Source organism: Equus asinus, chromosome 17, assembly GCF_041296235.1.
Source record: "Equus asinus isolate D_3611 breed Donkey chromosome 17, EquAss-T2T_v2, whole genome shotgun sequence".
Classification (NCBI taxonomy): domain Eukaryota; kingdom Metazoa; phylum Chordata; class Mammalia; order Perissodactyla; family Equidae; genus Equus; species Equus asinus.
The window spans coordinates 43,144,979-43,171,036 of NC_091806.1; the positions used below are offsets into that span (position 1 = coordinate 43,144,979).

The 26,058-nt window shown below is 53.5% G+C and overlaps 1 protein-coding gene across 3 annotated transcripts; it reads left to right on the plus strand.

Moving 5' to 3' along the window:
• Positions 1–978: 978 nt before the first annotated feature.
• On the plus strand, positions 979–25,816 carry CAPN1 (calpain 1). 3 transcript variants are annotated; one of them, XM_014844859.3, is made up of 22 exons: positions 979–1,111; positions 2,473–2,740; positions 2,899–2,968; positions 3,223–3,341; positions 4,835–4,968; positions 5,057–5,225; positions 6,096–6,179; positions 6,528–6,613; positions 6,948–7,022; positions 7,160–7,320; positions 18,906–19,084; positions 19,937–19,948; positions 20,756–20,967; positions 21,049–21,088; positions 21,661–21,726; positions 21,804–21,861; positions 22,715–22,779; positions 23,166–23,234; positions 23,483–23,561; positions 24,182–24,298; positions 24,635–24,693; positions 25,046–25,816. In XM_014844859.3, the coding sequence occupies exons 2-22, from the start codon at positions 2,474–2,476 to the stop codon at positions 25,070–25,072; spliced, it is 2,148 nt and encodes a 715-aa protein (XP_014700345.1). In that variant the 5' UTR covers positions 979–1,111; position 2,473; the 3' UTR covers positions 25,073–25,816. The 3 variants fall into 3 exon arrangements, with proteins under 3 accessions (XP_014700345.1, XP_044618048.1, XP_044618047.1); XM_044762113.2 differs by lacking the exon at positions 979–1,111 and adding an exon at positions 1,382–1,518; XM_044762112.2 differs by lacking the exon at positions 979–1,111 and adding an exon at positions 1,453–1,758.
• Positions 25,817–26,058: the final 242 nt, after the last annotated feature.

Sequence of the window (26,058 nt, forward strand, 5' to 3'; positions counted from 1 at the left end):
CATTTAATTATTATAGATTTGTCTTTGCTACCTCTCCGCAGCATCTTCCATCCCCCAGGCGCCTGCTCCCTGTGACCCAGTCACTTGGCAGTTCCCCTCATTGGCTGTTCCCTCAGCCTCTGGACCTTTGCACATGTTGTTCCTCCTTCTAGAACACTCTCCGGCACCTCATTGCCTAGTTAACTCCTACTTCCTTAATCCCCAAAACTGAATCAGGAGAGCCCCCACCACCCCCACTGCCTGCAGGGGCCGGTCTGCCTTAGTCATGGGTCTCTGCTGTGCAAAGACCTGCCAGAAGGGTTTAAGTCAAGATTGGACACATAAATGCTGAATGGAGAAGAGCAAAGAGGCCAGGAGCTGGCCAGGTGAGGGAGCTCAGCAAGTCGTTTTCCTCATCTCTTAACTGGGGAGTGAGAATTGGCTCAGATGAGATCAGCGGCTCTTACCCTTCTTGGGGTCACGGGCCCTAAAATCCTAGGAGAGCTTTGCACTGTTTCCTCAACGAAATGCTCGTGAATACATCCTTTAAGGGCTGCAGCAGCTGCTGGCCTAGGCCCCGAGGTCAGTGAGAAGACCAGAGCAGGGCGCCCGCCGCAGTCCCCCTCGCCCCGACTTCTTGGCTCTCCAGCTCCTAAGCTCCTAGCAGTTCCAGAGGCAGGATCTCTGGGTCCTGGGGGGGCCTGCCGCCCCCTCCTGGGTAAGGCGGCACAGGGTGCTCCCAATGGGCTTGGGGAGAGGGCAGGGATGCCCACCTCTTGCAGTTTCCCGGTTCAAGAAACCCCAGGGCGCGAGAGAAAAGACGGGCTCCCACCGTCGCTCAGCTCCGTCCCATAAACCAGGGCCGAGAGGGGCAGGGACTCATCCAAGGTCGCGCAGCCCGCCTCGGCCTGGGGGCCGGTTCCCCGCGCCCCGCCCGGGCTCACGGAGCCGCTAAGGCGGGGTGGCGGCGCCCCGAGCCTGCGCCCCAGGGCGCGGGGGTGGGGACCGGCCGTGCCCAGGAGCCGGGCTGCGGCGCGGACCCGGCGGGTGGGGCTGCCGGGTGCCGAGCGACCGGCAGAGATCCGCTCACCGCCAGCCCGGCCCCTCCTCCGAGCAGCTGCCGCAGCCCGAGGTAATCTCGGCCCCGCGCTGGGGACACCGAGGGGTGGGGACAGCTGCGGGCCCGCGGAGGAGGGCCGGGGCTGGGCCGGGGGCTGGGGGGGGCGGGGGGGGGGGCGGCGCCGCTGCTGCCCGATCTCCCGGGAATGCCCTCCGGGGTTGCCGCCTGGGGTGGGGCCGCTCGGCCTTGCAACTCGAGCTGCTGCCCCTGGTTAAAAATACCCCTGCCCTCCCCCATCCCTCCCCCGCCGTGCCCTTCCGTCGGGCCCCAGCCCTCCCACCCCGACAGGCTCTGGCCCCTCCCCGGGGACAACTCTGCCTTTTGCTAATTTGTCCTCTCTGGGAGCTGGCCGCGGGCCTGCGGAGGGAGGGGCCGGGAGACACCGAGACTAAGAGATAGTCAGAGAAGGTGCCCGAGAGGTGAGGGAGAGACGAGAGGAACCGGGGTAGGACCCCAAGGAGGAGGAGAAGGAGGAGGGGGAGGACGACGAGGACGACGAGGAGGAGGACGAGGAAGAGGAGGGAGGGGGGAGGAGGGCGGAGGGGCCGCCCGAGGAGGGCGGGGAGGAGCGCTCTTCCTGGTTGGGCCCTGCCCTGAGCTGCCACCAGGGAAGCGAGCCGCAGGGACCGCAGCGACCCTCCCAGACACTCCTCCCCCAGGTAAGGAGCTGGGTGGCCAGGCCAGGATTCCCCGACCGCGGCCACTAGTCTGGGGCTGAGGGGCTGCCCCTTCCCCCTGTCTTTTGAGTGCCTGGGACAGGGCCAGGGGCCAGGGGCTCGGAAGCCGCAGAGCCCAGCGCCCGCTTGAGCCTGCGCTCAGCACTGTCTCAGGGGCTGGGCTGGGGGAAGGCTGGAGGGGAAGGATCTGAGGCCCAGCGACCCTGATCACCCGTCTCTGGAAGCCTGGGGAGGGGTCTGACTGCCTGGAGTTCTCAGCCCCCAAGCCAGGGAAAAGGGCCAGTGCGGAGGAGCTTGGCTAGATTGGGGGGGGGGGGGGGTTACAGGCAGCAGGCAAAAAAGGTCAGAGGCCTTCCCTGGGGTCTGTACCTTCCCGGTTCCCTGTGTTACCATCTCGGGGCTCCGCCCTGCCCCACCTGCAGGCTGGCTGACCACAGGACTGCAGGCACAGAACAATGGGAATCTGGGAAGGGAGAGATGGTGGCCAGCGCATCTGGGGGCTGGGGAACCCCTCTCCTGCATTCTGGGAGCCTGGGGGGGGGGGGTGGGTGTAGCAGAGAGTCCTGAGTTCTGTGAGGTGAGCAGTGAGGTAGAGAAAGCCCAGGTTTGGGGAGGAAGTGAGGGCAGGGACTGGCAGAAGCCCCAGTTCTAGTCCTGGGAAGGCCTGCGTTCTGAGCAGGCACGTCTGTCCCGCAGGATGGCTGAGGAGATCATCACCCCAATATACTGCACCGGGGTGTCTGCACAAGTGCAGAAGCACCGGGCCAAGGAGCTGGGCCTGGGCCGCCATGAAAACGCCATCAAGTACTTGGGCCAGAATTATGACCAGCTGCAGGCTCAGTGCCTGCAGAGTGGGGTCCTCTTTCGTGATGAGGCCTTCCCCCCAGTGCCCCAAAGCTTGGGCTTTAAGGAACTGGGCCCCAACTCCTCCAAAACCTATGGCATCAAGTGGAAGCGTCCCACGGTGAGAGGGGCCACCCTGGGTGGACTCAGTTTACCCCTGATCCTGGGTGAGGAGTGTGTGCAAGACTCCAGGTCCTAGTGGGGAGTGGGGTCCAGGGTGGCTGGGTTTCAGTTTCTGGGAAGGGCTGGCCCAGAGACAGGACTCCGGGTCTCTTGCAGGAGCTGTTCTCAAACCCCCAGTTCATCGTGGATGGAGCTACCCGCACAGACATCTGCCAGGGAGCCCTGGGTAGGCCCTGGGGGCTTCTGGATGTTTCTTCTGTGGTAGTTCCTCATGCCCATTCCTTCCTGCTCTGCCCCAACCCCTCCCTCCTGCAAGCCCAGACAGGCTCTGGCTATCAGTGCTGGGGCTGGTTTGCCCAGATTCCTGGTTTTTTTCTGTAAATTGAGGGGAACCTCGGGTTCTCCCCAGCATGGGCATTCATGTGCACCACTGGGAGCAGATTCGTAGAGCAGGCTTGACGTGCGTCCCTCCCATCCCAGGGGACTGTTGGCTGCTGGCTGCCATCGCCTGCCTCACCCTCAACGACACCCTCCTGCACCGAGTGGTTCCTCATGGCCAAAGCTTCCAGAATGGCTATGCCGGCATCTTCCATTTCCAGGTGAGGAGCCCCGCACCCACCTGGCACCAGGGGGTGGGGGACATGGGTAACAGGCACGGGAGGAGGTGAGGACTGAGGACGCACTGCAGTCTGAAGTGAGGGTGGCCCAGGGCCACACCCTGCGGGGGCCACCCTCCTGTAAAGTATCTGACCTCTTGGTGCCTTCTCTGATCTGTCATGTGTGAAACGGTTGGGCAGGTATTTCTCCACTGGCAGATTTCCTGGGTCATTGTGCAGGTGGACGAGAAAGCGCTTGGAAGCGTAGAAAGATCTCTGTGTTATATCCTGTGGGACAGATCCTTTTGCTCCCCAGGGTCTCAGTTTCCCCCACCTGAAAAAGAAGGAGTGTTCCACCGGGGAAAAGAGACCAGCCCATGTGGCCATCTCCACCCTTGGCAGCAGTCTCCCCACCCACCCGCCCCCAGCTCCTCCTGCACTTTGGCATCCTCCAGCCTCTGACAGACCCCTGCAGAAAAGACAGACTGGGGATCAAATCTATTTAAATAAGACTTTCCTGACCTTATTTGCGCACAGGGCCCATTTTTCAAGTCACACTAATGAATTCTCAATGAGCTGGTGCTGGGAGAGCCACACCCCAGCAACCCTGGATTACACCCTCTGGCCCCAGTGGCCCCAGCCCTGCCCCCGGGACTCCCGGGTGTCCTCTCCTTTCGCCTAGTCAGGGAGCCCTTTACCCCACTCCATCCTCAACCGCCTTGGGGCGTAGGAGACGGCCCACAAGACCACTGTGCGGCCAAAGGCCGAGTGCCCCACCTGCCCACGCTAGTCCGCAGGGACGGGGTCTCTCCGCCCTTTCCCCGCCCACTTCTGGCACTCCTCCAATCCGATCCTCCCCAGCCTCTGATTGGCCCTTTCAACACTCCCCTCGCAACCCGCGCTACTTGGGCCCACCTCCTCCCCTTGTTCTGGTCCCATAGTTCTGCACTCTCGGCGCCCCGGTATCACTTTTTCGCTTCTGGTCTCAGGCGCCTGACGACTCCCGCCCTGGGCAATCTGCCCATCACAGCATGTCTGAAGCAAACCCCATGATTGCAGGAGCCCCGCCCATCTTGTGGTTTTTGTTCCACATCTAATTTACATATGTATCCACCCCACCCCTTCCATACACGCACCCTGGCCTAGAATGGGGAGAGAACTGAGGGGCATGGCCTAAAGGGGGCTTTTTCCAGAAGAGCCAAGGCCCGAGGGCTTTCAACTTCTCCATACCTAGGGAGGCTTCTTCGTCTGTTTCAAAAATATCAATAGTGCTGTCCTATAAGCTTTGCCTTTGTGATCTTGTTTAGTTTAATGGTGAGGAAGGCACTGCTGTTCCCTTTTATGAAATTGAGGCTTGGAAAGGATGACTTGCTCAGGGTTCTGTATCTAGGATACATGATCTAGGATCAGGTATCTAGTAAGTGGCAGAGCTGAGACCTGAACTCAGGCCTGAAGGATCCCGAAGCCGGTACTCACTGTGATCCCCCTCTCCCCAGCTGTGGCAGTTTGGGGAGTGGGTGGACGTGGTCGTGGATGACCTGCTGCCCACCAAGGACGGGAAGCTGGTGTTCGTGCACTCTGCCCAAGGCAACGAGTTCTGGAGCGCCCTGCTCGAGAAGGCCTATGCCAAGTGAGTAGGGGCCCAGGTGACAGCTCCAGGCCACCCTGGGTGCGGGGTCCTGCTTGGTGCCAGAGTGCTGACCTGGGGCCATCCACAGGGTGAACGGCAGCTATGAGGCCCTCTCGGGGGGCAGCACCTCAGAGGGCTTTGAGGACTTTACAGGCGGGGTCACCGAGTGGTACGAGCTGCGCAAGGCGCCCAGCGACCTCTACCACATCATCCTCAAGGCGCTGGAACGAGGCTCCCTGCTGGGCTGCTCCATTGACGTGAGTGTGCCCAGCCCTCACTCTTTTGCCCTGACCTTTACACCCTGACCCATGACCCGAGTCTCCTCTTCCAGCAGTTCCCTCTCCCAACCCAGGCCAGCCTCATCTTCATCCCAGGCTTGGCTCCAGACCCCATCCTTCGCCTCACATCATCTCTGGATCTTCACCCAGCCTTATCCATCACTTCAGTCCCACCCTTCACCTCCATGCCTGGTGTCATTCCTGTCATCTAACACCATGCCCATCCGCTGTCCAGTTCACCAGCCTCAGACCTCAGCTCTTCCCTGGTCCCAGATCCTATGGGCCCCAGCCTTGCTCTGTACTCAGTCCATTCACTTTTTCTGCTCTTCTGTTCCCACCACTCATCCCTGATCCCCTCATCCTTGATCTCAGCCTCCACCCCCAACAGCACTGCATCCTCAGCTCTAACCTTGTCCCCACCCTCTTCCCCAGTCCTAGCTGACATCAGCCTGTCCTCACCCCTCTTCTCCACCTCCTGTGTCCTTCTACATGAGGCCCTCTGAGGGCCTGTGGCTCCCTGGGGGGCTATGCATGGCAGTGTGTGTGTGCCACATGCATGTTCACTCAGGGTGTGGCCAGCTCTGGCCAGAGCAGTGTCAGTGGGGTGTCCAGGCCCTCCTACCAGTGGTAGCATTAGTGGAGTACCCGGGGGGCCCCCTTTCTAGGGGCGGTGTCGATGTATGGGGGTGATAGACTAGATTGGATCAGGGTCCCTGCCTGCCACTCCCAATAGCTGTTGTGTACACATAGGAGAATGTTCAAGACCCGTGAGTACTCGGAGCTTGTCTCCTGACCGACGGTAGGGACGCTGACTGGGCCCCTGACCACAGTGCATGTGTCTTTCTGCAGATCTCCAGCGTTCTGGACATGGAGGCCGTCACCTTCAAGAAGCTGGTGAAGGGCCATGCCTACTCTGTGACTGGGGCCAAGCAGGTACAGCCCCATGGGGTGGGGGTGGGGGGTGGGGGCAGGCGGCGGCCCCTCCCTGCAGGGTGGTTCCTGCCTCCTTGCCTCTGCCTGTGCCCAGGGCTGTGGGAGGGGCTGGTTCTTCCTTGCCCTCCTGTAGCACCTTATCTGTATCCTGGGGACTCTTGTCCTCAGATGTTTATCTTATCTGGGCCTGATTTACTGCAGTTTGTGTGTGTAGTAAATTCCTGGAGGCCAGGCTGTATTTCCCGTGGTGTGGTGTTGGGTGCCAGCAGGGCTGGCGAGGGTGGGGTGGTGGGGAGGGGTGTTAAAGAGCATGCCAGAGCAGGCGCTGATGGGATCTCTGGGGAACAGGTTAACTACCAGGGCCAGATGGTGAGCCTGATCCGGATGCGGAACCCCTGGGGCGAGGTGGAGTGGACAGGAGCCTGGAGTGATGGGTGAGGGGACACTGGCTGGGGAGGCTTGACTGGCGTTTCTGCTTGGGGCTCTGCCAGCCCGGGGTGGGCTCAGGATTGAGCAGAGGGGCCCATCTTCATGTTACTGGGTCTGGCAACTGCCCTGACAAAGCACGGGCTGTGCAGGCCCTGCGCCCAGCCTGTGAGCATCCTCAGGGCATCAGACAGGCCCTGACAAGGCAACCCCTGGAACTGGGATGTTGGGGCTTAACCTTGAGGAGCCTTCCTGACCTAGGCTAGGGGAGGACAGGCCCCAGGGACAGAGGTCAGGCTGGTCAATGTCCACGAGCCCCTGGCAGTGCCCTTCTCTCCACAGCTCCTCGGAGTGGAACAACGTGGACCCTTACGAACGGGAGCAGCTCCGGGTCAAGATGGAGGACGGAGAGTTCTGGTGAGCAGCGGCCTTCTCGCCCTGGCCCCTCTCCAGGCCTTGCACCCCAGCTCCCAATCCCCACAAACCCAGCGCGTGCCGCAGCCCTCTGTGCCCTGGCTGGGGGCCCTGGCTCATCCCGGCACCTCGCCCCCTAGGATGTCATTCCGAGACTTCATGCGTGAGTTCACCCGCCTGGAGATCTGCAACCTGACGCCTGACGCGCTCCAGAGCCGGAAGTTCCGCAAATGGAACACCACGCTCTACGAGGGCACCTGGCGGCGGGGGAGCACCGCGGGGGGCTGCCGGAACTACCCAGGTGACTCGAGCGCGGGGACGCGCAGGGGTGCAGAGGCGGGGTCTGGGCTGTGCTGCCTCCTGGCTTGGGGGGCCTCAGGCAAGATGCTTCTTCTCACTGAGCCTCAGTTTCCTCACTCGGAAATAGAGATAGTTGTGCTGCCCTCTCGAATTGGCTTTAAGGCATAAAGTATTGAATGTCCTTGAAAGGAGGCCATTCGAAAGAGCCTCCTTGACACACCATCCTGGGGCCTGAGCCCAGGATGCTAACTAGGGGAGAAGGCTTTGTTGCCATCAACCACCTTCCTGTCACTCTTCATGCGGAGACCTTCCTCCTGGCCCACTGTCTTCCTCCGTGATCCTTCTGTCACCTTTCCCAGGGCTTCTGGATCCATGTGGATGACTCGGTCCACAGCCTGGCCTCTCAGTTCCTTGCCAGCCTCACCTGCAGCAAACTTTCCCTTCCCCTTCGTTCTGCTGCCACCCTGAGGACACACGGGAACCTGTTCCCAACATCCCACTCTGACCTCCGCCCTTGTCCTTCCTGTGCAGTCATCGGCCTGTTGAACTAACTGTTGAACCCACAACTGCACCATCCTTCACCTCCCTGTTGTCGTCTCTCCTTACCTGGTTTCGTCTTGTCCCTGCAAACACTCTCAGCTGGCACAGCCCCAATCCTAGTTGAACCCTCTCCATTGGCTCCGGATCCACGGAATGTGGCTGGAGAGAAAGCACACAACCGGGGCAGTGTTTCCTCTGTAAATGCACAGCCACAAACCTCAAGTGACCGCTCTGCGTGGCCCCCAGCAATTCCACTGCTAGTTACTAACGCCCGCACTCTCTTCTCAAACCTCCCTTTGCTGTCACTGTCATCTGCGGACCTGGCCTTGCCCTTCCTTGAAAGATAGACCTCATCAGGCAGGGCACCCCCTCATATGCCCACCTCCAAATCCCCCAGCCTGTCTGGACCTGTGCCCTTCTTTACTGCGTCCCCGCCCGTGACAGTGGCAGAAGTGTCCCTGCTCGTGGGGACCCCCACCTCTGCTCTGGATCCCATTCTCCCTCACCTCCCATTCTTCCTCACCTCCTGTGTCCCGATGGAGAATTGCCTCTCTTAAAGCGGCCCTCTCTTGACACCACTTCCCCACCCATTTCTCTGCCCCTCTTCAAAGCAAAATTTCTCAGGAATTGCCACACTCCCTGTTTCCTTTCTCACTTCCTGCTCAATGTTTAACCCCCTCCAGTCCAGCTTCCATCCTCACCACGCTGCTGGGAATATGTTAAGGTTTATTAAAGAAAACAAGGCCCCAAAAGCAGTTTGGGAAATAATTTAACAATAGTTGTGATTGAAAGATTGGCACCTGAGCTAACAACTGTTGCCAATCTTTTTTTTTTCCCCGTGCTTCCTCTCCCCAAATCCCCCCAGTGCGTGGTTGTATATATTTTAATTGTATATATTTTAGTTGTGGCATGTGGGACGCCGCCTCAGCATGGCCTGATGAGCGGTGCCATGTCTGCGCCTAGGATCTGAAACGGCGAAACCGTGGGCCGCCGAAGCAGAGTGCAGGAACTTAACCACTCGGCCATGGGGCCGGCCCCATATCTTCTTTATCCAATCATCAGTTAATGGGCACTCAGGTTGCTTCCACATCTTGGCTATTGTGAATAATGCTGCAATGAACATAGGGGTGCATGGGTCTCTTTGGATTGCTGATTTCAAGTTCTTTGGATAGATACCCAGTAGTGGGATGGCTGGGTCATATTGTATTTCTATTTTTAATTGTTTGAGAAATCTCCATACTGTTTTCCATAGTGGCTGCACTAGTTTGCATTCCCACCAGCAGTGTGTGAGGGTTCCTTTTTCTCCACATCCTTTCCAACATTTGTTATTTTTTGTCTTGGTGATTGTAGCCATTCTAAGGGGTGTAAAGTGATATCTTAGTGTAGTTTTGATTTGCATTTCCCTGATGATCAGTGATGATGAGCATCTTTTCATGTGCCTATTGGCCATCCGTATATCTTCTTTGGAGAAATATCTGTTCATATCCCCTGCCCCTTTTTTGATTGGGTTGTTTGATTTTTTGTTGTTGAGTTGTGCGAGTTCTTATATATTACGGAGATTAGCCCTTTGTCAGATATATGATTTGCAAATATTTTTTTCCCAATTGGTGGGTTGTGTTTTTGTTTCAATCCTGTTTTCCCTTGCCTTGTAGAAGCTCCTTAGTCTGATGAAGTCCCATTTGTTTATTCTTTCTATTGTGAAACTGCTCTTTTGAAGGGCACTTGTAGCTTTGGCTTTGCCAAATCCACCACCACTCTCTTCTCAAGTCTGGCATCCTCCAGCTGTTCTCAACCTGGCTCAGAGCCCTCTGTTTTGAAGAATTCTCCCTCATAGGGATCCAATTTCAGTTTTTCTCCAAATAGATAACCACTGTTCTCTGTACCATTTATTGAGAAATCTGTCCTTTCCTCGCTGCCCTGCAATGCCAGCTCTGTCATACAGTGTCCGTATATGTAGGGATCTGTTTCTGGGCTTGTCATTTTGTCCCTTCATTTATCCGTCTGCCAAGAGCACATTGATTTGATTGCTATAGATTTAGAAGAAGTCCTGCTGTTGGACTGGGAAAATTCCTTCCTCAGGAGTCTCTTTGCTATTCTTGCCTTTTGTTTTTCCATATGAATTTTAGAATCATCTTACCAGGTCCTATGAAAAACCATCTGAGATTTTAACTTGTAATTGCATTGAATCTATAGACCGATTTGGGGGAGAATTGACATCTTTACTATTTTGAGTCTTCTTATCCAAGAATGTGGCATATCTTTATGTCTTTTGGCCTTCTTCAATGTCTTTCAATAAAATTTTGTAATTTTCATCATAAAGAGCTTATGCATCCTTTTGAGATTTAGTCCTAGATACTCTGTCATCTTGTTGCTATTGTAAGTGGTATCGCTTTCAAAATTACGTCTCCTTAGTAATAGCTGCTGATACAGGAACATGCAGTTGACCTTTTCAAGTTATTTTGTATCCAGAAAACTTGTTAAACTGTAATTAATTTTACTGATTTTTCTGTAGATTATTTTTGGTTTTCTAATTGACAATATAGCATCTGCAAATATGATAAATGTGTTTCTTCTTTTCCAATTCTTCTAACTTCTGTTACATTTTCTTGTTTACTATGATGGCCAGGACTATAGAGTGTTGAATAGCAGTGTGAAAATTAACTTTTGATATCAAATATTTTTGATGATGAAAGAATTATTTGGGTTTTCTATTTCCTCTTTAGCCTATTTTGATGAGTTGTATTTTCCAGGAGTTTATCCTTTGCATCTGTTTTCAGAATCATTAGTGTAACATTATCCTTAATATATTCTGATACCCCATCTGTAAAGATGTCTTCTCTTTTATTCATAGTGTTGCTTATTTGCACTGCCTCTTTTGTCTTTGTTTTTTATTTTTTTGAAAAAGATTAGCCCTGAGCTAACATCTGCTGCCAATCCTCCTCTTTTTGCTGAGGAAGACTGGCCCTGAGCTAACATCCATGCCCATCTTCCTCTACTTTATGTGTGGGACACCTGCCACAGCATGGCTTGCCAAGCTGTGTTTAGGTCCATGCCCGGGATCCGAACCGGCGAACCTGGGGCCGCCAAAGTGGAGTGTGCAAACTTAACCACTACGCCACCGGGCCAGCCCCTTCTTTTGTCTTTATTAATCCTGTTTGAGGTTTGTCAATATTAATCTTTACAAAGAAGTGACTTTTGACTTTGTTGATCCTTTGTATAGTTTTTTTTCTATATCATTAATCTTTGCTTTTCTGTTCATTATCTCGTTCCTCTGCTTTCTTTGGATTTGTTTTTAGACTTTATTTTATGACCTTAAATTAGATGCTTATTTCATTAATTCGAGGTGGTTTTTTTTTTTCCACGTAAGCACCTAAAACAGTAAATTTCCCTCCAAGTGTATCTTAACTCCAGAACATTTTCACTACCCCAGAAGAAACCCTGTATCCATTAGCAGTCACTCCCTAGCTCCATGCCCTCAGCCACTGGCCACCACTAATCTAATTTTTGTCTCTATAGATTTGCCTGTTCTGGACATTTCATATAAAGGGAATCATAAAATATGTGGCCTTTCTGTCTGGCTTCTTTCCCTTAGCATAATGTTTTCAAAGTTCATCTGTGTTGTAGTGTATAAGTACTTCATTTCATTTTGATGGCTGAATAATATTCCATAGTATGGATATACCACATTTTGCGTATTCATTCATCAGTTGATGGGTTGTTTCCAGTTTGGGGCTATTCAGAGTAATACTGCTATGAACATTTGTGTCCATGTACTTCTGTGAGTGTATGTTCTCTTGGGTCTGTAAGAAGGAGTAGAATTGTTAGGTTGTATGGTAACTCCATGTTTAACTTTTTGAGGAACTGCCAACTGTTTTCCAAAGTAGCAGCCCCATTTTACATTCCCACTAGCAACATATGAGGGTTCCAATTCCTCCACATTCTTGTCAACACTTGTTATTGTCCATCTTTTTTGTTACAGCCATCCTAGTGGGTGTAAAGTGTACGTCATTGAAGTTTTGATTTGCATTTCCCTAATGACTAATGATGTTGAGTATCTTTTCATGCATTATCCACCATGTGTCTATCTTTTTTGGAGTGTTTCTTCAAATAGTTTGCTGGTTTTTAGATTGGGTTATTTGTCTTTTTATTGTTGAGTTGTAAGTGTTCTTTATATATTCTGGCTATGACCCATATGAGATAGATGATGTGCGTGTGTTTTCTCCCATTCTGTGGATGTTTGTGCTAACATCTGCACCAGTCTTCCTCTGTTTTGTATGTGGGTCACCCACCGCCATAGCATGGCTCCCCATGAGTGGTGTAGGTTCACTTTCAGGAACTGAACCTGGGCTGCCGAAATGGAGCACGCTGAACTTAACCACTAGGCCACAGGGCTGGCCCCTGTGGTTGTGTTTTTATTTTCTTGATAGTATCCTTTGAAGCACACAAGTTTTAAATTTTGATGATGCCCAATGTTCTATTTTTTCTTTTGTTGCATACGCTTTTGGTGTCATATCTAAGAATCCATTGCCAAATTGAAGGTCGTGAAGATTTAGCCCTATGTTTTCTTCTAAGAGTGTTATGGTTTTAGCTCTTACATTTAGGTCGTTGATCCATTTTGAGTTAATTTTTGTTCATGGTGTGAGACAGGCGCCAACTTTATTCGTTTGCGTGTGGATATCCAGTTATCCTAGCACCATCTGTTGAAAAGACTATTGTTTCCTCCACTGAATGGTCTTGGCACCCATGTCAAAAACCAATTGGCCATCAATGTATGGATTTATTTTTGGACTCTCGGTTCTATTCTTTTAGTTTATATGTCTATTCTTATGCCAGTACCATTGTTTTGATTATTGTAGCTTTGTACTAAGTTTTGAAATCAGGAAGTGTGAGTCCTCCAACTTTGTTCTTTTTCAAAATTGTTTTGGCTTCTGGACCCCTTACAATTCTATATGAATTTGAGAACCTGCTTTTCCACTTCTATGAAAAAGGATGTAAAGGAATTGTTTTCTTAATTTCCTTTTTGGTTTGTTCATTGCTGAGGGATAGAAACACAATTGTGTCTTGATCTTGTAACCTGCAACTGTGCTGAATTTGTTGTTAGCTTAGTAACTTTCTTGTTACTAAGAATCATTTTCTTTTTCCTTTGCAATTTGGATGTCTTTTCTTTCTTTTTCTTGACTAATTGCTCTAGCTAGAACTTCCCACAGTATTGAATAGCAGTGGTGTAAGCAGGTGTCTTGTTCCCGATCTTAGGGGAAAGTTTTCAGTTTTTCACCACTGAGTATGATATTAGCTGTGGGTTTTCCATAAATAACCTTTATTATATTGAGGAAGTTCCCTTTTATTCCTAATTTTCTGAATGTTTTTAGCATGAATGCATGTTGGATGTTGTCAGATGCCTCTTCTGTATCAACCAGATGATCATGTGGTTTTTTCCCTTTGTTCTATTAATGTGGTGTATTACATTGATTGATTTTTCTTATTTGAACTATCTTGCATTCCTAGGATAAATCCTATTTCATGGTGTATAATTTTTTAACATATTGGTGGATTTGGTTTGCTTGTATTTTGCTGAAGATTTTTACATCGATATTCACAAGTGATATTAGTCTATAATTTTCTTGTGATCCCTTTATCTTGCTTTGGTATCAAGGTAATGCTGGCCTCACAGAATGAGTTAGTTTATCAAAAAGAAATAATATAAATAAGAAATCACATAGGTAATTAAGACACTACCTATACTAAAAAAGAAAGATCAGAGCTCAATAACTTAATCTTCCACCTTAAGAAACTAGTAAAAGGGCAAATTAAACCCAAAGGAAGCAGAAGAAAGGAAGTAAAGGAGATAAATGAAATACAGAATAGAGAAACAATAGAGAAAAAAATCAACGAAACCAACACTTGGTTCTTTGAAAAGCTCGGCAAAACTAACAAACTTAGCCAAACTGAACAAGGGAAAAAGCAAATGCCTACGGTCGCGCTCCAGGCGCATGCGCGGGCCCCGGCGTTCTCGCGACATGTCGGGTGGGCGGGCGCTGAGCGGATTTCCGGGCGGGGGGCGTGGCGCGCGGGAGACAGCGCGCGGCGCTTGAGCGGGGAGCAGTGGGTCGCGTTACCGAGCGCGGGCGGCTGGCCGGGCCGGGCTGGACCTGGCCCCGCGGCCACCCGCCGCCATGGGTCAGTTCCTGGTGCTGCTGCGTTCCGTGTCGGCCGACCTGTCGAGCAGCGAGGTGACCGAGCTCAAGTTCCTGTGCCAGGGCCTCGTGGGCAAGAGGAGGCTGGAGCGGGTGCAGCGCGGCCTGGACCTCTTCTCGGCGCTGCTCGAGCAGGACGAGCTGGACCCCGAGCGCACGGCGCTGCTGCGCGAGCTGCTCGCCTCCCTGCGGGGCCGCGCCGCAGGAGGAAGGGGGTGGGGGTGGGGGTGGGGGTAGGGGTGGGGGTGGCCAGGACGGAGGGTGAGGCCTGCGGACGAGGGGTCTGGGAGGGCGGTAAAAAAGAAAGAAGATTAAGGAAAAAAAGAGAAAAGACAAAAGAAGACTCTACTAAAATCAGGAGTTAAAGAGAGAACATCACTACCACTAACAAAAGTAAATGGATTGTAAATAAGTACTGTGAACAATTGTATGCCAACAAATTAGATAACCTCCATGAAATGGACAAGTTCTTAGAAAGAAAGAACCAAAATAGAAAATCTGAATAGACGTGTAACAATGTAGAGATTGAATAAGTAATCAAAACTTCCCAGTTACTACCTCCTAGTAGTTGTTTTATTATTGATTTCTAACTTAATTTCTTTGTGGCCGGAATATAGGATCTGCATGAGATCATAGCTTTGAAATGAACAGAAGCTGGTGTGGCCCAGCATATAGGGTTACGTGGATGTTCACGTTTCCAGAAAGACTGGCTAATGGTTATGTCTATTGCATGCTATATACCAAGCACTCTTCCAGATATTTTAAATATAATTTGCTTAACTTTCACACTGTCTCTGCGAGATAAACGTTACTATCTTTATTTTACAGATAAGGAAAGTGAGTCACAGAGAAGCAGTTTGTCAAAGTCATTAATAAGTGGCAGAGCTGGGATTGGAACCCAGGAGGTGTGGACCTGAAGTCTGTTCCTTTGACCAGAACACTATTCTCTGAGTGTTAGAGGCTGTGTTCTATAATTGTTCGTTGTACCAAACTTATTGTGTTGCCTGCTTAATCTATCATTTACCTGAAGAGGGATGATAAAATTTCACACCATCCTGGTGCCTTTGCCAATTTCTTCCTTTATTTCTTTCTATTATTTTTCTTTACGTATTTTGAGCTATGAAATTTGGTGTGAGTTTAGAATTCTTAGCAGTTCCTAGTGAATTACACCTTTTTTCGTTACCTAGTGACCACCTTCATCTCTAATAATTCTTTTTACTTTCAAGTCTCTTTCAGTCGATGTTCCTATAGCTATTCGAGTTTTCTCTTGGTTAGGGTTTTTGTGCTGTGTCTTGTTACACTGGTGTCTAATCTTTCTACAGCTCAGTGTTTTAGTAGCTGTCTCTTGTTGACAGCCTGCAGCTGGCTTTTTTAATAATCCAGTTTGAGAAATTTTGTCCTGTGATCGGAAAGTTTAATCCGTGTACGCTCACTGTGGTTACTGATTTATTTGTATTTATTTCAGCAAACTTAGCATGCGTTTTCTGTTTGTCCCTCCTGCTATGCGTTCTCTTGGATTGAGTTTTTCTTTTCTCTACCAGTTTTTCCCTCTGTGAATTTGGAAAGCATAAGAGCTTGCTAAATAAATTCTGAAGTTAATTGATCAGTATCTTTACCCTCTTCCTGAACAATGCAAAGACTTTAGAACATTTAACTTGAATCACCCCTCTTTTAATTTAATGTGCTGTTTTCAACTAGTATTTTAATTCTAAACAGTTTTCTTTCTGCCATTAATTAAACGTCATCATCATTATTTGATATAGTCTGTATTTATTTGGATTGCCCATATAATAACAGTATTTTGCTCACCATTCTCAGACCTTTTATCTAAGATCATTTCCATCTGCCTGAAATACATCCTTTTGTATTTCTTTTAGTGAGAGTCTTTTGGTAATAAACTTTCTCAATATTTGCAAAAAATGCCTTTATAATATGCTCATTTTTGACAATTCTCTGGATGTAGAATTCTGTATTGACGTTGCTTTCAGCCCAGTGAAGATGCTGTTACTCTTTATTCTGCTTTCGTTGTTGCTCTGCAAGTCAGGAGTCTGTCTAGCATATCTTCGAAATGGTTTGTCTGTTATCTCTTTTAAGATAATTTTTCTTTGACATTCTGCAATTTGACCATGTCGAAGTGTAGATTTCTTTTTATTCTGCTTTGGATTTGTTGAGATTCCTGGCTGTGAAGATTGATGTCTTTCAATGGTTCTAGCAGATTCTTAGCCATGATCTTTTAGAATATCCCCTGCTTTGACTCTCTTTATTTTCTCCTTTTGGAATTCCAGTCAGTTGTAAGCTGGATCTCCTCACTCAGACCTCTGTATCTCTTGACATTGCTTACATTTTCCATCTCTTTGTCTCCTTGGATTGCATTCTGGGTAGTTTCTTCAGATCCATTCTCAATTCACTAGTTTTCTTCTTTGCTGTGTCAAATCTGTTGATTAATCCTTCCAACAAGTACTTAATTTCAATTGAAAAATTTATTTCTGGAAGTTTTTTTGTTTTTGGCGAGGAATGTTGGCCCTGACCTAACATCTGTTGCCAGTCTTCCTCTGTTTTATGTGGGATGCTGCCACAGCATGGCTTGATGAGCAGTGTTAGGTCCATGCCCAGGATCTGAACCTGCAAACCCTGGGCTGCCAAAGTGGAGTGCCCAAACGTAACCACTATGCCACTGCGCTGGCCCCTTAACAGAGTTTTAATGACTGTCTTTCAAATGTATTCATTCTTGCTCAGGTTTTCAAGCTTCTCATTTATTTCTTTAAATATAGTAAGCATAGTCTTTTGTATTCTGTGTCTGATAATTTCACTATCTGAAGTCTTGGTGGGTTGGTTTTTGTCCCTCATGGCTGCTGGTTCTCAGTCGTCCTGCCTTGTGTCATTGTGAGGTTTTCATCTCACTTGGCCTAGAAGTTCATCTCTGGGAGTTCCTTGAGTCCTTGGATGAAGTTAAGTTCTTCCAGAGTGTTTCTGCCAGTCGCCTGGGATACTACCAACCCAGAACTCTTTTAAAAATAAACTCTCTCCTTACGCTTTCCTAGACCTCACAGGCGGCATGAGTTAAAACTGCAAGCTCACGTGAAGGCTGGCTTGTGGTTCTAAATTCTCAGGGAGAATTTTTTTCCCTTCCTCCCTCCCAGTTTACTTTTCTCTCACCCATGTGCTGCTGGTGTTCCTTGCTTGGGTCCCACTTTTACTGAGGGAACCTCCTCTTGGACTTTATCTCCTGACCCTGGACTTAGGGTCTCCAGGAGGCAACAGAAGTCCTTTGACATTGTTTATCTTGCACGGCTCTTAGTTTCCTTTTTTTTTTTTTTTTTGCTGAGGAAGATTCGCCCTGTGCCAGTCTTCCTCTATTTTGTATGTGGGTGGCCACCAATGAGTGGTGTAGGTCCATGCCCAGGAACTGAACTTGGGCCGCCAAAGTGGAGCACGCCTAACTTAACCACTATGCCACCTGGGCTGGCCCCATCTAGTTTCTATTTTTTTAAACAGCTTTGTTAAGATATAATTCACATGCTAGATAATCCACCCATGTAAAGTGTCGGATCCACTGTGGCTTTTAGTGTTTTCATAAAGTTGTGAGTTCATCACATTAACTTTACCACATTTTCATTACCCCAAAGAGAAACCCTACACCCCGTAGCTGTCACTCCTGAGTCCGTCCTCCCCCTCATGCCCAGGCAACCACTAATCTTTCTGTCTCAATGAATCTGCCTGTTCCGGACATTTAATATGAAGGGAATCATACAATATGTGGTCCTTTGTGTCTGGCTTCTTTCACTTAGCATGATGTTTTCAAGGTTCACTTGGATTGGCACTCCGTTCCTTTTCATTGCTCAGTAATGTTCCATTATTCACTTAGGCCACATTTTGTTTATCCGTTCATCAGTTGGTGGAAAATTGGGTGGTTTCTCCCGTTTGGCTGTTATAAGTAGTGCTACTGTGAACATTCGCGTACAAGTTTTTGCGTGGATGCGTGTTTTCATTTATCTGGGTTGTAGACCTAAGAGTGGAATTGCTGGGTCATGGCGATTCCATGTTTAACCATTTGGGGAACTGCCAGACTATTTTTCAAAGTGGCTGCTCCATTTTACATTCCCACCAGCCGTGTTGAATTTCTAATTTCTCCACGTCCTTGCCAACACGTTATCTATCTTTTTGATTAATGTAAATTTGGGGGGAATCGGTGGGGGGGATGCTGTGGCTTATTAGTGCCTTTAAAAAGAAATTCTGATTATTCTATCCAGCACTTGGTGGTTTTTAGTCAGGGGGGTTGTTCCGGCGGCTGAATCACCAAACTGCTGGACATGCAGGTCCTTGTCACTCATGCAGTCTTGCCCCTGCTGGTCCAAGCCTGGCAAGAGGCCCTTCTGCTCTTTGATTCAGTCTGTGCTCCTTATCATCAACCCAGCTCCTGCAACCTCTGCAACCTCCCTGGTACCCTGTACTCACCGGAGCCCGGAGCCTCACTGGACACTGGCTGTCCCGCCATGTGTGTGGCTCTTGATTGTCCCTCTGCCTGGCTCCTGCTTCCCAGGGCTTTCCCTTCAGGTCTCCGCTCAGATGTCACCTCCTCAAAGATGCCTTCCCTGACAAGTCCAGCTTGCTTATTCTTCGTGATTGTTCTATTAATTAACCTGACTTGCTTGTACTTTGCCTCCCCTTTTGGAATGTGAGTCCATGAAGGCAGGGACCATGTATGTCCCCACTGCATATCTGTCACCTTGGTGGACACTTAGTAATATTTGTTGAATGAATGAATGGATGGAGGGACACATGGGGGAGGGGAAGGCTGCTGTGCTCTGACCCTCCTCTGATCTCCGCCTCCCCACCTCCCCACCTCCTGCAGCCACCTTCTGGGTGAACCCTCAGTTCAAGATCCAGCTGGAGGAGCCAGATGACCCGGATGACGACTACGGGGGCCGCGAGTCAGGCTGCAGCTTCGTGCTCGCCCTCATGCAGAAGAACCGCCGCCGCGAGCGCCGCTTCGGCCGCGATATGGAGACCATTGGCTTCGCGGTCTACGAGGTGAGGTGGTGGGCCCGGCGCATCCGCATAGAACCCTGCAGCGAAAGCCAGCCTGTCACCCCACTGCAGGCAAGCTCTGCCAGGGGGCGCCAGAGGACACCGCTGCTGCCCGCCAGCCCACCCATCCTGAGCGGACTGGGGCCACTCACACCCCTCAGACAGGAAGCCCTAGAAGGAGCCCCTGGGAGGCACCTCTGAGGCCCTCTGCCAGGCTTGGGGTGGGCCGGGGCCTAAAAGTCATCCTCTGAGGCGGGGGAGGGGAGGACGATCCTGGGATCCTCCCCCATCCTTGGAGGCCAGAGGGCTCCTCTTGGGAAGAGGGGTTTGGCTCAGCTGGCACCTGGGAGGCAGCTTCTGGGGGACAGATTTTGGCTTAACTTCAGAAAGAAGTGGGCAAGCGGCCTGCCCTGGAGCTTAGTGAGTTCCCTGGCTTAGAAGTGCAGAAGCCGAGGCAGGCTATGGAGGGCCCTCTTTCACGCAGTGTATTTAAGACAGACAGAAACTTCCAGACCTCCCTGGTAGGGGTAAAGGATGGCCGCGGCTTCGGCCTCGGGCCAGAGCCCCTGGCAGCAGGTTGGTGTGGACCCTAGCTGTAGGACATCGCAGCTGCCCACCTTGGCAGCTCTGATTCAGAGCTGAGGCCCAGGGCATTCCAGGGACAAAGAGGGCCCTGCCTGGGCCCCCCTCCTGGGGTCCTGGGGTTCCTGGCTGGTCTGAAGACAGGTCTGGGTCACTACTGGCCCCAGGCCCAGGGCCCTGCCTCTAAGAACTCAGGAGCCCTGCCCAGCATGCACCGCACCCCCAGCCATGGGCCAAGCACACTTTCTCTAACGTCCTTTGTCTCTCTTGCAGGTCCCTCGGGAGGTAGGTGTGGCACCCGGCTCACCTGGCTTCACATGCCCCTGAGCGCACATGGCCTGACTGGCCTGACGGCGTCCAGAGGGGAGCAGGACGGCACACGTAGAGAACCAAGAGGTCACCTTGTTTGATGGCTCCCTCAGTGCTCCCCCGGCCCCGGCCGCTGTTCAGCGGGCAGGACAAACCCTGCTCACCTGGGGTCAGAGCAGGTAGTAAGTGAGGGACCTGGATTTGAACCCTGGCCCTCGGAGCCCCGCCCACCACACATGCATGAGCTCTTCCTGTCTCACCGCTCACACCCAGTGAGTGCTGGCTGAGGCCCCTGGGGCACTGAGAGGGGGCAGGCGGCAGTCTAGCCAGGGGTTCTGCTCCTTTGAGCAAGTTGCTTAAGCTCTAAGCCTCAGTGTCAGTGTCTGTAAAGTGGGCACAAGAATTCCATTTCACAGGGCCGTCGTGAGCTGTAAATGAGGTGCCCGTGTCAAGCGCCCTGCAGTGTCTGACTTGGGGAAACTCCAAGTGATAATGATGAGCGTGCTGTTTCATGGTGCACAGTGTCTGCATTCACGTCCACTATCTCCTCACCTCCACCCTATGCAGCAGGCAGGGGTGTTACCCCATTTTACAGATGAGGAAACTGAGGCACAGTGACTTCTCAGGGTCATGCAGCCTGCGGATGACTGAGCCGCGGCCCTGCTCTCCAGCCCCTTAGCCAGAACTTGGAGCCTTGGGGTCTGGGTCGGGGTCTAGGGGTAGCTCCTAGGGGTGGGCTGAGTTGGCCACCGCAGCCCCTGCCCCCTCCTTCCCTCCCGCCAGCTGGTGGGCCAGCCGGCCGTGCACCTGAAGCGGGACTTCTTCCTGGCCAACTCGTCGCGGGCCCGATCGGAGCAGTTCATCAACCTGCGTGAGGTCAGCACCCGCTTCCGCCTGCCGCCCGGGGAGTACGTGGTGGTACCGTCCACCTTCGAGCCCAACAAGGAGGGCGACTTCGTGCTACGCTTCTTCTCGGAGAAGAAAGCCGGGACCCAGTGAGTCAAGGGCCCCCCCACCCTCCCCTGCAGGCCCCCCTGCTTCTCCCAACTGACCCCTCTTTCTCCCCACCCTCTCAGGGAGCTGGACGACCAGATCCAGGCCAATCTCCCTGATGAGGTACGTGCCCTGTCCCCACCAGGCGTCTTCCTCCTCTCCCTCACCCCAGGTGTGTGATAAGGACCTAGACATCCCGTCCCCTGGGCTCCAGCTGGCAGGGCAGAGCCCCTCCTGACAGGAGTCATGAGAGTGACACTAATCCCTCGTTTGCCCAGCACTTTACAGTTTGCAAAGGTCCATGTGGTGATGTGGCACGGGGTCCCTGGGCTTTCACTCTGTGCTGAGCTCTTCACCTGGGTCACCCCATGTCCTCCACAACAGCCCGGTCAGGGTGCCTTGGTCATCTCCCCTCAGCGGGACACTCAAGTTCACAGAGCTCAAGGGGCTTCCCCAAGGCTGTGCAACAGGAATCAAAAGCCGTCCCTCATCACTGAGCTGAACTGCCGCCTCCTCCTTTAGGCTGCAAGAGCCCTGGGCAGGGGGTACAGTGGGGACTAGAGTCCCATCTTACGGAGGAGAAAGAAGTGAAGTGACACGTAGCTGATGAGCGGTCCCAGCCCTGTCTTCAGCTGCTGCCCTGGCAGGGGCTGGGCTGGGGCACCCCTGACCTGCTCTCCCCCTTCTCCATCCAGCAAGTGCTGTCAGAACAGGAGATTGACGAGACCTTCAAGAACCTCTTCAGACAACTGGCAGGGACGGTAGGTGTGGGGGGCGCTCCGGGGCCCCGGGGGGAAGCCCTTCCCCAGGGCAGGTGCCAAGCTCTCTCTTCCCCCAGGACATGGAGATCAGCGTCAGGGAGCTGCAGACCATTCTCAACAGGATCATCAGCAAACGTGAGCATCCCCAGCGGCTGCTGTCCACCCACGTCCTGCCCCCCATTTCCTCCAAACTCCAGAATCTAGGCTTCTGCTCCCACGTTGAGCCAAACCCGACCCCTTGGTCTTCGTTGGGGGGAATCCTCCACTGCCTTTCTGAGCCCTGCGCCCCCATGTTCCTCCCAAACTCCTGACGCTGCTCACTGGACCCCATTCTCTGTGCCTGAGCGTGTGCCCTGGTGGGGTTAGAAGCTTAGCTGGCTGACAGCACATTAGTGCCAAGAAACAGGCCACCCTTCCTCCAGAAGACACGCCCCCGGGCCAGGCCGAGTGGCTTGGGAGCAGAAGCGTGGTTGTCTTCACTGCCCAGTGTGCACAACGGATGGCGGCTGCCCCCCAGCCTCCCCTTTGCCAGTGGACTTGGCCACACAGCAGCTCTGCCTTCCCTCAACTGCCGTGCCGTTGCCTGCTGCTGCCCTCTGACCTCCAGCCTCCATCCGGGCTGCTCCCTTGGCCCAGAACCCCTCTCCTCCTCTTCTCAGCCTTCGGGGCCTGCTGCAGACCCAGCCCTGCCGTGAGCAGCTTTGCTGCGTGTTTCTACTGCTCTTCTTTCACTTCTTAGGAGTCGGGTCATTTTACTCTGGTCTAATCGTGGTGTTGACATGGCTAGTGGGACACCGGCTTGACTGCTACAATGCTTTAAACTGTTCTTGCCGATGACAGAAATAATCTTACACACCTGCTCGGCTAGATTTCACACACCAGGGGACAGGGCTGGTGCTTCCCTGACGTCCGCCCACGCGGTGCCCCCAGCACGGGGCAGGCCCAAGGAGCTCGCTGGGTTGAGGTGCCGGAACTGCTTCTCTTGCAGACAAAGACCTGCGGACCAAGGGCTTCAGCCTGGAGTCGTGCCGCAGCATGGTGAACCTCATGGATGTATCCCCCCGTTCGCTGGGGTGTAGGCGTACAGGGGCGCTGGGTTCCCTGTTCCTGGAACTTTGTGGAGGAAGGGACAAAGCCCTGTGGAGCTGGAGGGACACTGATTGGGAGGCTGCACTGAGGCTCGGGCCTCGTGTCAAGTGAAAGGTGGAGCAGGGCCTGGGTCACCCGGGTGACCCTGAGGCTGGTGCTCTTCTGTACCCCTCCCAGCCCACCCTGATTCAGAGAGGGAGGCCGGCCTGGCTGCGGGCTGGCCGTGCGCGGGCTCTCCCCTCCTCCCCGAGTCTTGCTCTCTCTGCGGCCAGTCTCGGCCTTTCCCCGCTGTTCACTCTCACCCCGGGCTGGGTTCAAGCTGTGCAGTTACCTTCTTAACGGCCCCCCAGCGGGACGGCAACGGGAAGCTGGGCCTGGTGGAGTTCAACATCCTGTGGAACCGCATCCGGAATTACCTGGTAGGTGGTCCCTGCTGGGCGCCCTCCCTCTGCAGCCTCAGCCACAGCAGGCAGGCCGGGCCGCAGGCCCCCAGGACGGCTGTGTGGGCTGGGCCCTCCACCCTGGGTCTGCCTCTCGGAGCCGACATATCCCAGCAACTGACCCATCCTCTGGGCCTCTCCCCTCCACCCTCAACAACCTCGCACCCTGGGGCGGCCTGGGAGGGCTGATGCCTCGGCCTAGCCCTCACCCTCTGCTCCCGCCCCAGTCCATCTTCCGGAAGTTTGACTTGGACAAGTCGGGCAGCATGAGCGCCTACGAGATGCGGATGGCCATCGAGTCTGCAGGTGAGGCCCCGGGGCTGGCAGTACCTCTGGAACCCCAGACAGATGGCCCCAGGCCGCCTCCCTGACAGCTACCCAGGGCGGTGGCCCACCCCGCTGGCCCTTGTCCCTGGGGTGACAGTGGCCGTGGTGGTGATGTGGTAACAGCCACCTTTGCCTTTTTCTCATGGTTCCTGAGGAAAGTGCTTTATCAGCATTTTGTAGGGTTTTTTTTTTTTCATTATTATTATTATCCACATTGTGCACAAAGCGCAGCCCAGAGAGGAAAAGTGGCCTGAGGCCACACAGCCGGGGAGGGCTGGAGCCGAGCCCTAGAGTCTCCAGTGAGAGAGGCACAGGGCTCATCTTCACAGTCCCATGTCAGGATGAGGCCTGGGCTTCCAGAGCAAGTGAAACTGGACCCCTGGCCCTCGGTGGCCAGCCTGGTTCCCTGGGGCAGTCCGGGCCCTCGAGGGCCCTCTGGGACAGGCACCTGCTTGCCCAGCCCTTCCCAGCTCCTGGCTCTGCTCTGGAAGTCTTCCTGCCCCGAGCCTTGGGGCTCACCCCGCGCAGCCCCAGTTCCCCTCCCTGTCCCCTCGGGCCATGCCGTGTCTCCCTGACCTTCACCCACCCTCCCGGGCCAGGCTTCAAGCTCAACAAGAAGCTGTATGAGCTCATTATCACCCGCTACTCGGAGCCCGACCTGGCCGTGGACTTTGACAACTTCGTGTGCTGCCTGGTGCGGCTGGAGACCATGTTCCGTGAGTGTCCCATCCTCCTTCCGTTCTCCAGCTCCATCTCACACTCGTCCCCCACGAGCTGGTGGGAAGGACGGCCACAGGCCCATGCCATGGCGCGTGCCAGAGATGCCAGGGTCTCCGGGGTCGGGCGCCCCGCGGGCTTAGTGCCGGGAGCCTGGGGTGGGAGGGAGCTTTGGAGGGGCCCTCAGGCAGCAGGGAGAGCCGCTGCCCGGCTGCAGCAGGGAGACACTGGGATGCCGTGGGGAGGTGGCGGTGGGGCAGGACGGGGCTGGTCCTGGCCTTGCGTGAATGTCCCACTGAGTTCTCAGCCCACGTCATCTTTTCTTGCACATACAGGGTTTTTCAAAACTCTGGACACAGATCTGGATGGAGTCGTGACCTTTGACTTGTTTAAGGTGGGGCCTCCCTTGGCTGGTGGGTGAAGGTGCTCAGTGGGGGGGTTTTCTTGCCTTTTTGGGGCAGGAGCCTGTGGCCTCAGAACCAGCCCTACAGGCTGGGCCACCTGGAGTCCTGGAAGGCCGGGTTGGGGGTGTCTGGGCTCTGGGAAGGGAGGCCAAGCCTGGCGGCCTCTACAGGAGCCAGCAGTGTGGTCTCCCAGGGCTGGAGGAGGCAAGGCAGTGCCTTCTGTGTCCCACCTGCCCTCAGAGGGGGGAAGAGGTGTGGCTCCCGAGCTGTGGGGCTGGGAGGCTGGACTTGGGGTTGCTGTGTCCCCGCTGACCGCACCCCTCTCTCCTCTCCAACCGGCAGTGGTTACAGCTGACCATGTTTGCCTGAGGCGGGGCCAGGCCCCCTTGCTGCGCCCCTCTCCCTTTCTCGTCTGCCAAGCCATGCCTTCCCGCCATGCCACACCAGGCCACACCAGCTGCAAGTGCCTTTCTCAGAGCAGGAAGCGGCCTCATCCTCCTGTCCCTCACCTCCCAGGCGCCGCGGTTCCTCTGCACGGGCAGAGCCATGTGGCCCTCCCTGCCTCCAGCGGCCGCGAGCTTAGGATGGACTCTGCTGTTCCCTCCCATCCCATCGCCAAGCCAGGAAGGCAGCTTTTGCTTGTTCCTGCCTCAGGATGGGGCTCCAGGGGCAGCTGACAGCCCCAGGCCTCTCGGCATCCTGATGTGTCGCCTCCCCTCACTCCCAAGGCCACCCCCCAGCCCACCCACCTGGCCTCACCTGCGGACTTTAAACGTAACCACTAACCCTGCGCAGTCCGCGTCTATGTGTGTGGAGCCCCCTCCCCGAGGCTGGAAACACCTGTTCCTTCCTGTGCAGCAGCCACTACCCACCTCGGCCTGCCCCCCAGCCCTGCCTGCCAACCAGGAGCCACCTGGCCTGGAGGATGGTCAGCTGTTCGCCCCCTCCCTCCCTCCCTCCTTTTTTATATTGGTGATTTTAAAGGGGACTCTTCAGGCACTGGTGTACCAGTTATGGGGGGTGCCAGAGGTACCTGGGTATGGGGGGGCGGGTCTCATGTTTCCATGCAGAGAAACCCCACATAATAAAGGAAAAGGCCCCCCTTCTGTCTCCAGAGTGTGTTTCTGCCAACACCTGCTGCCCACTGCTTGGGGCCTCCCCCCTCCACCCCATCTCCTTCCCCATCCCCCCGGAGGCTGGAACCGCTGCTGGAGTACTGGGCATCTGGGAGGATAGTGCCCGGGCTGAGGGGCAGGGCCACACTGCTGGTCCTACACAGCCTCCTCACAGCCCCGGAGGCCTGCCCAGTGCACTCCAGCCTGTGAGGCTCTGCCTGAAACCCGAAACCCATACTT